This window comes from Pimephales promelas, chromosome 22, assembly GCF_988280905.1.
Source record: "Pimephales promelas chromosome 22, fPimPro1.hap1.1, whole genome shotgun sequence".
Taxonomy (NCBI): Eukaryota; Metazoa; Chordata; class Actinopteri; order Cypriniformes; family Leuciscidae; genus Pimephales; species Pimephales promelas.
In genome coordinates, this window is record NC_142790.1 from 28,036,611 (window position 1) to 28,049,861 (window position 13,251).

Consider the following 13,251-nt stretch of genomic DNA (forward strand, 5'->3'; position numbering starts at 1 on the left):
ATGAAATAATGAAAAATAAATAAAATGATATGGCTATATAGGCATCATATATATAAAATAAATAAAATCATTTTTATACATTTACATATTCAATTATTATGACTAAATACTTCTTTCCCATTAAATATGATTATATATATATATATATATATATATATATATATATATATATATGTGTGTGTGTGTGATTTTTAAATTTAATTATTTATTTTCCTTTTTTTAAATAGTTGTTATTGTTGTAAAGCACACTGGTAAAATTGTTATAAAGTATATATTAAGAAAAAACATATATAAATAACTTTACATTACGATATAATTGACATTTATATAATTAACCGGTAAGAATATAGGCTACTGATTTTCACACCATTTTAAGGATTTTCTATGTTCAGTCAGTGTAAAGCAAAACAACTTGTAGAATAAATAAAATTGAAATGTAATTGTTTTTTAATAGAATATAATTCAATTTACACATCCTATGTCCTACTATATTTGAAAGAATTATATAGGATAAAAAAGTAACCTAAAGTTTGCAGTAATTGAGATTAAAACACTTTCATTCAGAGACAATGCAGAAATTAATTAAAATTGTAAGAAAAAAAAATTCTGAAATGCACCGTTTCCTGAGAGTGACCCATATAAACGTCTGATCATGGCCTGTATAAACCTATTTGAGATGATGATCATAATAAACATACTGTCGGTCAATAAATAACAACATGAAATCAGCAACAACATGATCTAATGAACATCCTCCAGCTGTCTCTACATCACAATGGAAAAAACAGACACATCCGTCAGGAAATAAAATAATAAAAATCAGCAACTCACAAGTTTCTTGATTAAAAAATAAAGAAACAAAAAACAACTTTATTTGTCATTTGGTCCAACAGAACCTGAGATTGCAAATGAACCGTACAGATTTTTAGACTTTTATACATTTTTTTGTCCAAGAATCAATAAAATATTCTACATATTATACTCCCGCCCGACAGAGATCCGTATAATTACAGCGAGTACTTCAGATTGGATTGTGCAGAGGGGAACAGCGCTGTACAATTTACAAAAAGAAAGATAGACAACGAGTGTGACGTCACAAAAGACAGACAGAGAATGTGTGTGACGTCACACCAGAGCCACCAACAGAGGGAGACAATGAGCAACACACATCCAGAGGGGAAATACACACCGGTACTCAAGATGCAGAGACGCTGGACTAAACATCAGTGCACAGAGAGACTCGACCAATCACATCCAGCACAGGTCGTCCAGCGGTGACATCATCATGCTCACGGGACCAAACTGACGACAGATCAGCTCGCAGCTCAACTTGTGCTTCCGCTTTACTAAAACGCATAAATTAAAAGATGGTTTACGCACGTAACGCGCCCACATAAACCCCTCGCACACGTGGCCTTCCACTGAAATCAAGTATGCAGATCATGTGACCCCAGAACAGTTTGCTGATTGGCTGTCAGAATGGCGAGAAACCTAAATCTCACAAAACATGTCATGAGATTGACACACTTCACCATAAGATTGAAGAAAGAATAAAGATTTAAATTAATTAAGGAAATTAAATCCTTTATGTTGGGCTGTTAAGATATTTTTGCCCCAAATTCAGATGAAATTATGCAAAAAATATATTCTCATTCCTTAAATGTGGCAAAAAAACCCTGATATATTATCATAGATGTGGTTTTAAAATCATTTTTAACTTTTTCTGTTGTTCCTCCAGCAAGAAAAATCATACTTTATGATTTACAATCCAGCAAAAAATACTGCATTCAAGTAATCTGAATCTAGTTAAAATAATTCGAAATAATAAAAATGATACGATTATCCAAAAGTGTGAATTTGTGGGAAAATGTGGTTAATTGCAATGAAATTAATCTAATATAATTGATACTAATAATAATAATAATAAAAATTAAGAAGTCTTAAAATAATGTGAATTTTAAGAGAAAATGTGCTGTTTTTTTCTCCTAATAAAAATGATTCAAGAAACAGGCTCCATTTAGCTTTTTTTTGTTTTGTTTAAATTTCATATTTTTCCTTTTGATGAATAGTTTTGTTTTGGGTGAAATGAGCCTCATGAAATATTTGCGTGAGATTTACTCTCTGTCTGAGCGCACGTAAAAGAAACTAAAAAGTGAAGTCAGCTGACAGGAGACGCAGGCGAGACTCCAGGAGCGGATCTGAATGACAGTTCATCATGACACGTGTGTGTGTGTGTGTGTGTGTGTGTGTGTGCGCAGTGGGCGGGTCTTGGCTCAGCGAGCAGACGTGTGATTGGCTCAGTAGTTCCACCCAGAACGTCTCAAGTGCCTGCGTTTGCGTTCATCAGCACGGGTCTATGTGTGTGTGTGTGTGTGTGTTTAAGCGTGTGTCAAAGTGGCCGCGGTCTGTGCAGTCCGTCAGTGTCCGGGGTAAGTTGGGGCGAGTGCGTGGCTTTACTCGACGTCCAGTCGCCCAGAGACGCCTGCGCTGCTTTCCTATGGGCCAGTCTGTGTGTGATGGAGAACCCAGCATTCCCCTCCAGCTGGGACAGGACCACCAGCACCTGCCTGAAACACACGGGTTAGTCTTAGAAAACACACAACACATGCACAGAAAGCACTTTTAGGCATGAAGGCTTTTCTAAAGTTAAGCAGCAACATTATAATGCATTATAATGCTGGTTTTAAGGCAGCATCACATGTTCACTTCACAGAAATTCACATTATTATGATAATGCATACAAGTAGGCTAGAGTAAATACAGATGATAATAATATAAAATATGTATTAATTGCTAACACCAAAGTCAAAATGTACTTAATTGTCATAAGTGTAATAATAATGATAATGATGGTCCTAAAAACAGATGTAGATGTTTATAATAATCAAAACATGTTATTAAGTCATCTTATTATCATTACACATCTTTAATATTTTTTTCACTCTACTCTACTAAACTGAAGCTCAAGAGTATTATTATGAATGATCTTTATTTAAGTGAAATGAATATGTGTGTTGATTGAAACGGCAGAACTTAAAGCATGTGAATGACCGGAGGGAGATTCGGCTATGAATACTGCAGAGGTGAAAACCATGTGTCATGTGACTCTCGCTGTGAACAGATCTGAAATAAAAACACTTCAGGAACTAACAGGACTAACATTCACAATGTTTTCATCTGGAGCTGGAGGAACAAAGGCCTGTTCTCGTTCCTGCTGCTGTCAAATAAAAGGAAGCCTCGAGCCGAGCAAAACCACAGACGAAAAATAGCCATTGGCTAATTCTGGTGCATTTACAGAAAGGTTTTATTAATGTGCATTAACTAAACGAATAAAAAAAGAATTGATGTTTCCGCAGACTTCAGAAAGGCGAAGTGTGTGTGTGTGTGTGTACCTGTGCAAGGGCGGCACGCTGTCGATGGTCTTCAGGCTGCCTCGGGTCGACACCACATTGAAGCTGTCAGTACAGTCACATGACACATGGAGGTAGTACTTCGGGTGACGGTTCTCCACGACGACGATAAGCCCCGCCCACCCGTGAGTCAGGTAGTAACATGTCATCCCTTCACGACCCTTTGACATGAGATCAAGACATCACATCATCAAACTGCCCATCCTTGGTGTTTGCTAAGTATAATTAATAAAATAATGAGATTTATATTATATACACAGTACATAATACACACACACATACTATACATTTATTATAAACATCTAATAATATAAAAAAATTACGGCTGTGCAAAAATAAATAGCGATTAATCGCATCCAAAATAAAAGTCTGTGTTTACATAATAAATTTGTGTGTGCTGTATATAATTATTTTGTATATATAAATAAACACACATGCATGTATATATTTAAGAAAATGTGTTATTCATGTATAAAATATTTATATTTATATAATATAGATTATGTATTTATAAATATATACAGAATTTAAGCGCAAATAATTCTTAAATATATACATGCATGCATAGGTACTTACAAAATAATTATATACAGCACACACAAATATATTATGTAAACACAGACTTTTATTTTGGATGCGATTAATCGCAATTAACTTTTGCACAGCCCTAAAAAAATATATATAATTATTTATTAAAAGATTAAAATTAAATATTTTATATTATTTATTTGTATTATATGTATTTTTTTATTATTGTATATTATTGTTTATTTTATATTATATATATATATATATATATAATTATGATTAATACTATAATTTATGAATATATTAATTAAAAACATTTACTTTATATATAATAAAATGTAAATATAATAAAATAAATAAATATTTTTATATTCATATTTTTATATAATGTATATAAATCAAAGTATATACAATAATAAATAATACCATATATATATTATATATGATAAAATACATATAATAAATACTATATAAATGTATAAATTATGTAACAAACATACAGTATATCAAATAAAGAAATCATACTATATTTAATGTAAATTATTAACATTTTAAAATCCTATTAATAATTAAAGTTTGTAATGACATTAAATTACATGAAATAATAGTTAACCATTTTTTCCTATTAGAACTCATATAAGCTCAGTATGATTTCTAAAAACTGATCATAACATTCAGAGCTGATGAAACTGACTGGAGTTACAGTGCGCATAACAAAAAATAAATAAATAAATAAACACACACACACACACACACACACACACATACATATTTATATATTTGTCTGTGCTCCTCTTAGGTTTAAAATATGATAAAATCACATTTGATATACGATGGTATATAAAGTTCTCCACACAGTGTGTGTGTGTGTGTGTTCCTGTACCTCATGTCTCTCTCCCTTGTTCTCCGTCATCAGGATGATGGCATCAGCGAGTGTTGTGGACGGGGCCTCCACCTGCTCCACCATCACCTGTCTGGAGCTGTAGATGGCCAAGATGTACCCTGGGTAATCCTGACTGGGTCTCCGAGCGTTAGTGGGGCTGGACACTGTCAAAACAGACACAACATGATGAAGAAGAGGACCTATCATGCCCTTTCCCCCATATTCATCTTTCTGTAGTGTGTAATGTTGCTGTTTGAGCACAAAGTCTCTCTGTATCAGTGCCAGTGTTTCTGAACTCCTGAAACGCCTCCAGTGTAGTCTGCAGTTTTTGTTCTCCTCTATGGTCTCGGTCTCGACTCGGAACAGTAAATGTGGCCTGTTTAATCTCGTCCGTGTACCTGGTGTTGACGTCCCGGTCAGGTCCATCTGCCAGTGGTTGAAGGCACAGCAAACCACTGCGTACTCTCCCGGCTCCAGCATCACGTCACATCCCACAAACTTCTTCACCGCGCGCTTGCTGTGTGCTAGCAGACGCCCCAGCACTAGCTTATTCCCGTTCCCGAACGAGGCCCGGAAGACCATGATGCACAGATCCAACAGGTGACTGTCAGCCGTGTCTGAGCGCCTGGTGGGGATTGAGAGCGGTTTTATTTTGTTGTTGTTGTTGTTTTTATGATTAATGTTGTATGTCTTGATGTGATTTACCTGCTGCCCTCCTGGAAGAGGGCGAACTCCAGCGCGGTTCTCTCCAGGACTGTGAGCGCGGTCACGGTCACCGGTTTACTCGCCCGGCACGGGAAGCAGCCCTGCAGACGCACCTCCTGCCAATCAGCATGAATCTTGCAGATATCCACCGAGTCAAAGTACCTGCACACAACATTCACCAATCACCAACCACGCTCTGGTTATTTAAACACATCTACTGACGAAACACTGATAGATTTTGAGCATCAGTTGATAATTAAACCTGATAAACGGATATGTCTTAGAATCTAAGATTTGTTGATTGATAGCTCAAATTTGAGTGAATTTTAAAATAATAAATGAGAATAATCATAAGTAATACTATTATTTTTTTTAAAGTAATAATATATATATTTTTAAATAACTTATTTTTTTCCTTATTTTATTATTAGACAACATGTATAAAATACTAAATTGATCATTTTTTATTAAATAATTTTATTAAAACAATAATTATTTACAACTTAATAAATATGGTGTTTATATATATATATATATATTCTGTAAATTTTAATAATATTTCTAATTAATAGTTTAAAAGTTTTTTTCAAATTTACGCAGATCTCATTTGTGATCATCAAAATTTTCAATAAATATGGTGTACTGATTACTGAAGTATTTTATTTTTGCTTTCAAATGTTTGTAGATCATCATAACATACAATACTTTTTAAAAAATAAATATGTAAAATAAAGATTTCATTTGTCATCATTAAATAATATGTACACAATATAAAATTAATTCAAAGTTTAATATAATTCTTTAATTAGGATTTTCAGAAAACATTGCTTTGATACGATCATTTTAATACTTTGCATGTAGATCTCAATTGCCACCATTAAAGAAGTAGTTCACTTTAAAAAAAAACTTTTGCTGATAATTGACTCACCCCCATGCCATCCAAGATGTCCACGTCTTTCTTTCATCAGTCGAAAAGAAATTAAGGTTTTTGATGAAAACATTCCAGGATTTTTTTCCATATAATGGACTTCAATGGGAACCAAACGGTTCAAGGGCCAAATGAGAGTTTCAGTGCAGCTTCAAAGGGCTTTAAACGACACCAGACGATGAATAAGGGTCTTATCTAGGACCCTTCGAGTCATGACTCGAAAAAAGATTTCTTAATTTTGATAAACAAGTTTGAACACGAGAGTCACGAACGCTCAACACAGAACAGAACAAGGCGAGCATTTGTGCTTATAAAACTTAAACTTTTTATATTTTTATTTTTTAAATGAGTGATCATTTCGCTAGATAACACCCTTATTCATGGTCTGGCGTCGTTTAAAGTCCTTTGAAGCTGCACTGAAACTCTCATTTGGACCTTGAGCCGTTTGGACCCCATTGAAGTCCATTATATGGAGAAAAATCCTGGAATGTTTTCGTCAAAAACCTTCATTTCTTTTCGACTGAAGAAAGAAAGGCATGGACATCTTGGATGACATGGGGGTGAGTAAATTATCAGCAAAAGATATTTTTTTTAAAGTGAACTACTCCTTTAATATATAAATGTAACATACCCATAATCTACAGGACCTCTTCGGTCCACTAATGAGATCCTCTTTATTTCTGGAAAGCTCTGATTAAGGTCACCTCAGATTAAAGGTCAATCTAGCACAGATGAAGCAGCTAATGACTCACTTAATGAAGTCTCCGTACTCCATCCAGAACACGCCTTCGCTGCTGCCGTGAGCCATGAGCTCGTGACGCAGATGCTGAGGCCAGTCGGCCCACTCGTCCGACCAGGAGCCGTTCCAGGAGAAGCGGCCCCAGGGGTTCCTCAAACGCAGCAGTCTGAAACACCACACCGCAGGCCTATATTATTCCATCACAATAAAAAATGCTCTGGTGTAGGCTGACACACACACCATAAACAGAGCTCTATATGATCTGCAATACTGACAACACATCGAAATAAATGCAAAGAAACAGTTTGTGATTTGATTTTGATATCTCAAATATCATGTGTGTTCTCTTACCTTGATGTTTCAATGTTTAACTAATAGTTATTTTGGTATATAATCATATCAATATTAAAAAGAAGAAATTAAAAAGTTAGTTTTAACAAATAATCTAATTTTCTACTATATACAATTAAATACAATTCGAAGATAGCTAACCAGTACACATGTTTTGCCCTTATTTCAAGCATGGCAGCGTGAATCATTTCCTCTCTTATGGAAACGCCATCTTTTGTGTCGTATGAGTGAACAAACTGCATGATGGGATTGTGTGTCTGACCTGTAGCCCTGAACGTCTCTGACGTCCAGTATGGAGTACGCGTGTCTCGGACGGAGTCCCAGAGATTCATAAACAGCGTCATCAACCTTCATGTTTCCGCCTCCACAAGACGCTCCCATCAGAAAACTGACACACACACACACACACACACACACACACAGAACGCAACACCTAGTAAATATTCATCATTCACTTATTTACTTACAACTCTATAACCCTGTTATTTTAGTAGCCTATCATTGATATACTATTAGTTTCTATTAATAACTAAAATTAGTTGAATTTTTTAAGCTTTTCCATTATTGTTTTTAGTCATTTTTATTCGTTTTTGTGGAAACGCTTTCATTTGTTTGCATTAGTTAACGGACTAACACTTCTAAAGCATGTATTAATCGGTTAATAATATGAAATTCAACTTTTATTAACACATTAATGTTATTAAATGGATCTGAGCTAACGTGAACTAGCAATGAACAGTATTTTTATTTCACAAAGATTATTAAATAATTTTTATAATTTTTATTTCACAGTAAAATTGTAATTTTTTTTTTAATTTTTATTTCACAAAGATTAATAAATACTGTATCAAATGTATTACTCGGTTAATGTTAGTTAATGCATTCATTAATGTTATCTGACAGGACCATACTGTAATATATAGTCTTTATTTCAGTATTAGTTTTAGTTATGGCAGTACTTCAAGATAAACTAAATGAAAATAAGAAAAGCATCTTTTTTATATTTTATTTCAAGTAACAATAATGTTATTAGTTAACTTTAATAATACCCTAGCCTAGCGTATAAATACCATATATTCAAATTATTAATTAACACACTTCATAGCACATTCAATTCAAAATATGTACAACATATTAATCTTGTTTATTCATATTTTATACTATTTTTTTAAATAATATTTATACAGTTTAAAAAAAAAACAAATAAAAATACAGAACATAACACACCAGGAAAATCACAAAAACAGACATTTGTGTATACATTTTATATAATATTTTTTCATTTGATATAAGTTAATATTTTATATAAAATAATCCGATAAGTGTCTCTTTAAGACATATTATAATATTTATTAAAAATATTCTAATAACAGTTACAGACAATGTTTATAAATGATCTGAATTGCAATATAATTTGCACTTTTCATCTGATACTGTGTGTATGCGGACACTAATCGCCTGGTAATTTGAGCCCTGAAACTGACAAAGAGCCGAGAAACACTTTAAAAGGCACTTTCCAATTTGTAGTTTAATCCAATTTTCTTGTCTTGTCTGTTAGCCTTTATTATAAAGGACAAAAGATGCCTTGTCATCTTATAACGTGCCTTGAAATTAGTGAGTCCGGAGCACAGTGAATAAATTACAGGGCCCAATTTACAGGATAATTAGTATAATAATCTTGAGTGTGTGTGTAAGTCGTACCCCGCCTCTTTGGAGCTGAGCATCTTGGCCCATATGAGGTCCGTGTCGATTGGTTCTTCACGAGGGTTGGTTGAGCTGACCTGCAGCATCAGACTCTCACAGGGGGCGCCAGTGAGCGTCGCCAAACCCTCGATGGCACGGCCGGCCTGCAGCGCAAAATACGAGCCGTGCAGCTTCGCCAGAGCCTTTTCTATCAGCGCCACCCACAGCTGCCTCCGCTGAGCCTGGACGTCACACAGCAACACAAGCCGTTAGCAGGGACAGGGAGTAAAGCAGCACATTTATGGGCTACAGGGACTACTTTCAACTGTACAATCTGTATAATTGTCTCTTTTACTCATTGTCATCATTCTGAAACTTTAACTGATGACTAATTTTCAAGTTTATCATTTGCAGTGTGAGCGTAGGAAGAAATTTACTAAATTTGCTTTGATTAAAAACTTTACTTTCATATTAAAAAACTTTAAAATATAGTAATATTATTACAGTCAATGTACTTAATGATAATAGTTTTATTTTATATGAACGTATGACAGTAGTAGTTCACAATTTAAATATTAAGATGGAGTAATATTTTCAAAAGTTTATATATATATATATACATGTCTCATCTTAATATTTAAATTGTAAATTACTACTGTCATAAATTAATATAAAATAAAACTATTATCATTATGTAAATATTAGGGCTGTGCAAAAATTAATTGCGATTAATCGCATCCAAAATAAAAGTCTGTGTTTACATAATATATTTGTGTGTGCTGTATATAATTATTTTGTATATATAAATACCTATGCATGCATGTATATATTTAAGAATTATTTTCGCTTAAATTCTGTATATATATATATATATATATAAATACATAATCTATATTATATAAATATAAATATTTTATATATGAACAACACATTTTCTTAAATATATACATGCATGTGTGTGTATTTATATATACAAAATAATTATATACAGCACACACAAATATATTATGTAAACACAGACTTTTATTTTGGATGCGATTAATCCGACGCAACTAATTTTTGCACAGCCCTAGTAAATAATGGTAATTTAATTTATATATATATATATATATATATATATTTTTAATTGTCATTCCATTGATTTTACAAATAACTACAATTACTTTATCACTACTTCACATATTGTTTAGCAGGTTACAAATGTGCAATTCTTGATTTACTTTGGTTGGCAACATTTGAAACTGCTCAGTGTTTCTCTCAGATAATCATGACCTTGACAAAACAAGGGCTTAAATAAATCAGACGCGACAAACTCAAACCTGTGAGAACAGCAGAAAGCCGTATTCGTCGCAGGGCAGCATGTCGTCCACCAGAACCGTCGTCCACGTTCCATCTTTACAGAGCCGGACCTGATACGCTCCCTCATGGCACATGGTTCTGGTGATCATCACACGTTCCACCAACTCGGGTCGCTCCGCTAGCACTGCCAGAGCGCTTAAAAACCTGCGAGAAACACAGCAGCGACACTTCACTTCCTCCAAATACATTAAACTGAATTATTCTGTGCACAAACCATCAAAACACACCGAAGATGACAACTGGACGCCACTTGCACAAATGAGGTCATGTGACAATTATTTAAAATACAGTATTATACATACAATTAGGATTCAATTGTATACACTATTCACTGAGCTGTGTGCGGGACACTAGTTGACAGAGATAGATGATAGGCACACTTCTCTTACCAGCAATTACCCAGAAGGCCTTGCAGAATGTCAGAGGGGCGGGGCGTCCTGAACACGGACCATTTCACACCACGATCCTTAAAATTATTGCAGTTAATCTCATGAGGGCGGAGCCACTTTTTGATTCGCTGCTGGACGCTGTCATTCTCGGGGAACCCGACCGAACGCGGGCCAGGAGGGAAACTGTCATCCACGAAGTTCACCGCGTTCTACAACAAACACACAAGAACTTTGTAAGGTGTTACACACACAAAAACAGCATTTGCCATCAATTTGTATAGAAAATAAAATGAGTTACAATTTTTATTTAACAAATAACAAACAAAAAAATGTAAATATATATATATATATATATATACACATTTTATTTAAATGTGTGTATATATATATATATAAACACATTGTGTATCTCCACATCTATAATTGAAGGTGTGATTTTATTATTTATTATTCTTATTCTTATTATATCATTCTTACCCCTCCCCAAAGTGTATGTATTAATAAATAAATAAATAATTTTATTTAATGACATTTTCCATTATTAAATAAGAATATGAAATAAATGCAATGAATTATAAATACACTATTCTTTTCAAATATATGTAGATCTTATTTGACATTATACGATATAAAATGAACTAAAATTCTACGATAATATTTAAATGAATAATGAATTTTTTTTTTCAAATTCATGTAGATCTCAGTCATTTGCCAATACATATATAACAAATGAATTAAAATGTTAATATAATATTTGTAATAAATATAAATATGGCATAAATATGGTTAAATGTTTTTATGTAGATCTTTTTTGCCATCATTAAATAATGTGTTTACAATACACACAAACAGACTGGAAGTAATAGTGAATTTCATTCAAAGCATCAAGACTTCGTTTATTTGGTTTAATACATTTAGAATAAAATCCTTAACGAGGCAAGAATGCCAAGTCACCTTAACAAAAACAACAACAACTAATCACTGTCAGAGTGAACATCTTTATAAAGTCTACATTTTGTGCATCAGATTAAGACACTGTGAAGAGTGACGAAACATGTAAAAATGCAATGAAGCTTCTGACCCAAAACTGCAGCAGATATTGTGCAGGAACGCATATCGTCACAGGAAAAACACGTACATGCTGGAGAAATAGGGGTCATTTTGACTCTGGGGAGCTGTTTAATTGCTGTTGCAACCATTTCTAAAAATACGTCTCCCAGGTTGCGAGCGGACATGGAAGTGTGGTGAATATAAACTTGCATTTTAGATGTTCGAAATCCCATTTGCAAATAGAAAGAGTGTGTTGTGAAATACTACCTGATTATCAATCATATTATGTTAAAGGGTTAGTTCACCCAAAAATGAAAATGATGTCATTAATGACTCTCCCTCATGTCATCTTCGAGACGCAGATTAAGATATTTTAGATTTAGCCTGAGAGCTTTCTGTCCCTCTATTGGAAATGTGTGTATGGTATACTGTCCTTGTCCAGAAAGGAAATAAAGACATCATCAGAGTAGTCCATGTGACATCATTGGGTTAGTTACAATGTTTTGAAGCATCCAAAATATATTGTGGTCCAAAAATTACAAAAACCACGACTTTATTCAGCATTGTATTGCGTTTCGGTTCGAAAATATCAAAATTAACCAAAGGTTTGCCAAGAGAGACACAAATCAGTGATATCAAGGAAACATAACAGAAAGGAAAACTCCTGATTTAAAAAGCGAGATCTTTGACAAGCTGTTGAAGTTCATCTTCAGGCAAGTGAAGGCCTAGGGTTGGCTTAGAGGAGTTTTAACCCCTTCTGTGTCCTTTTCTGAAACATTTACAGTGGTTAGCATTAGTGAACACACCCATGCTAAAAAAATCAGCTTTTAGAAATTGATCTTAAAGCCTTAATTTAAAAAAAAAAAAGAGGAAAATAAAATCTTTTCTGTGAATGAATTATGCATCATAAAAAAAAATGTACTTCCTTAAAATACAGGGTGCATAAGTCAGGACACCCCTATGTTAAATTCCCATAGAGATGGGCAGATTTTTATTTTTAAAGACCAAAATATCCCAAATCATCACATAACTAGATATACATGCATAGTATACTGGATCCATGAAATAACTGGCCTTTAAAAAAATAAAAAGATTTTTAATCTCTATGGGACTTTAACATAGGGTTGTCCTGACTTATGCACCCTGTATTTTAAGGAAAATCATTTATTTATTCATGATACATTATTCATTCACAAAGAAAATTGGTGTCCTTAAAGGTTGGATTT

At 33.6% G+C, this 13,251-nt stretch overlaps 1 protein-coding gene across 4 annotated transcripts in view; it reads right to left on the reverse strand.

Annotated features, from left to right (window-relative positions):
- Positions 1 to 424: 424 nt before the first annotated feature.
- The window catches only part of capn15 (calpain 15), a 28,007-nt gene continuing 15,180 nt past the window's right edge, over positions 425 to 13,251 (reverse strand). For all 4 annotated transcript variants that reach the window (XM_039684786.2, XM_039684783.2, XM_089126004.1 and 1 more), the window contains 10 exons: positions 10,976 to 11,184; positions 10,547 to 10,730; positions 9,246 to 9,469; positions 7,807 to 7,932; positions 7,207 to 7,359; positions 5,527 to 5,688; positions 5,220 to 5,446; positions 4,822 to 4,985; positions 3,393 to 3,571; positions 425 to 2,567 (listed from right to left, as the gene is read on the reverse strand). In XM_039684786.2, the coding sequence (XP_039540720.1) occupies positions 2,390 to 2,567; positions 3,393 to 3,571; positions 4,822 to 4,985; positions 5,220 to 5,446; positions 5,527 to 5,688; positions 7,207 to 7,359; positions 7,807 to 7,932; positions 9,246 to 9,469; positions 10,547 to 10,730; positions 10,976 to 11,184 (1,806 nt within the window). In that variant the 3' untranslated portion in view covers positions 425 to 2,389. The remainder of the gene's footprint in view (positions 2,568 to 3,392; positions 3,572 to 4,821; positions 4,986 to 5,219; positions 5,447 to 5,526; positions 5,689 to 7,206; positions 7,360 to 7,806; positions 7,933 to 9,245; positions 9,470 to 10,546; positions 10,731 to 10,975; positions 11,185 to 13,251) is intronic.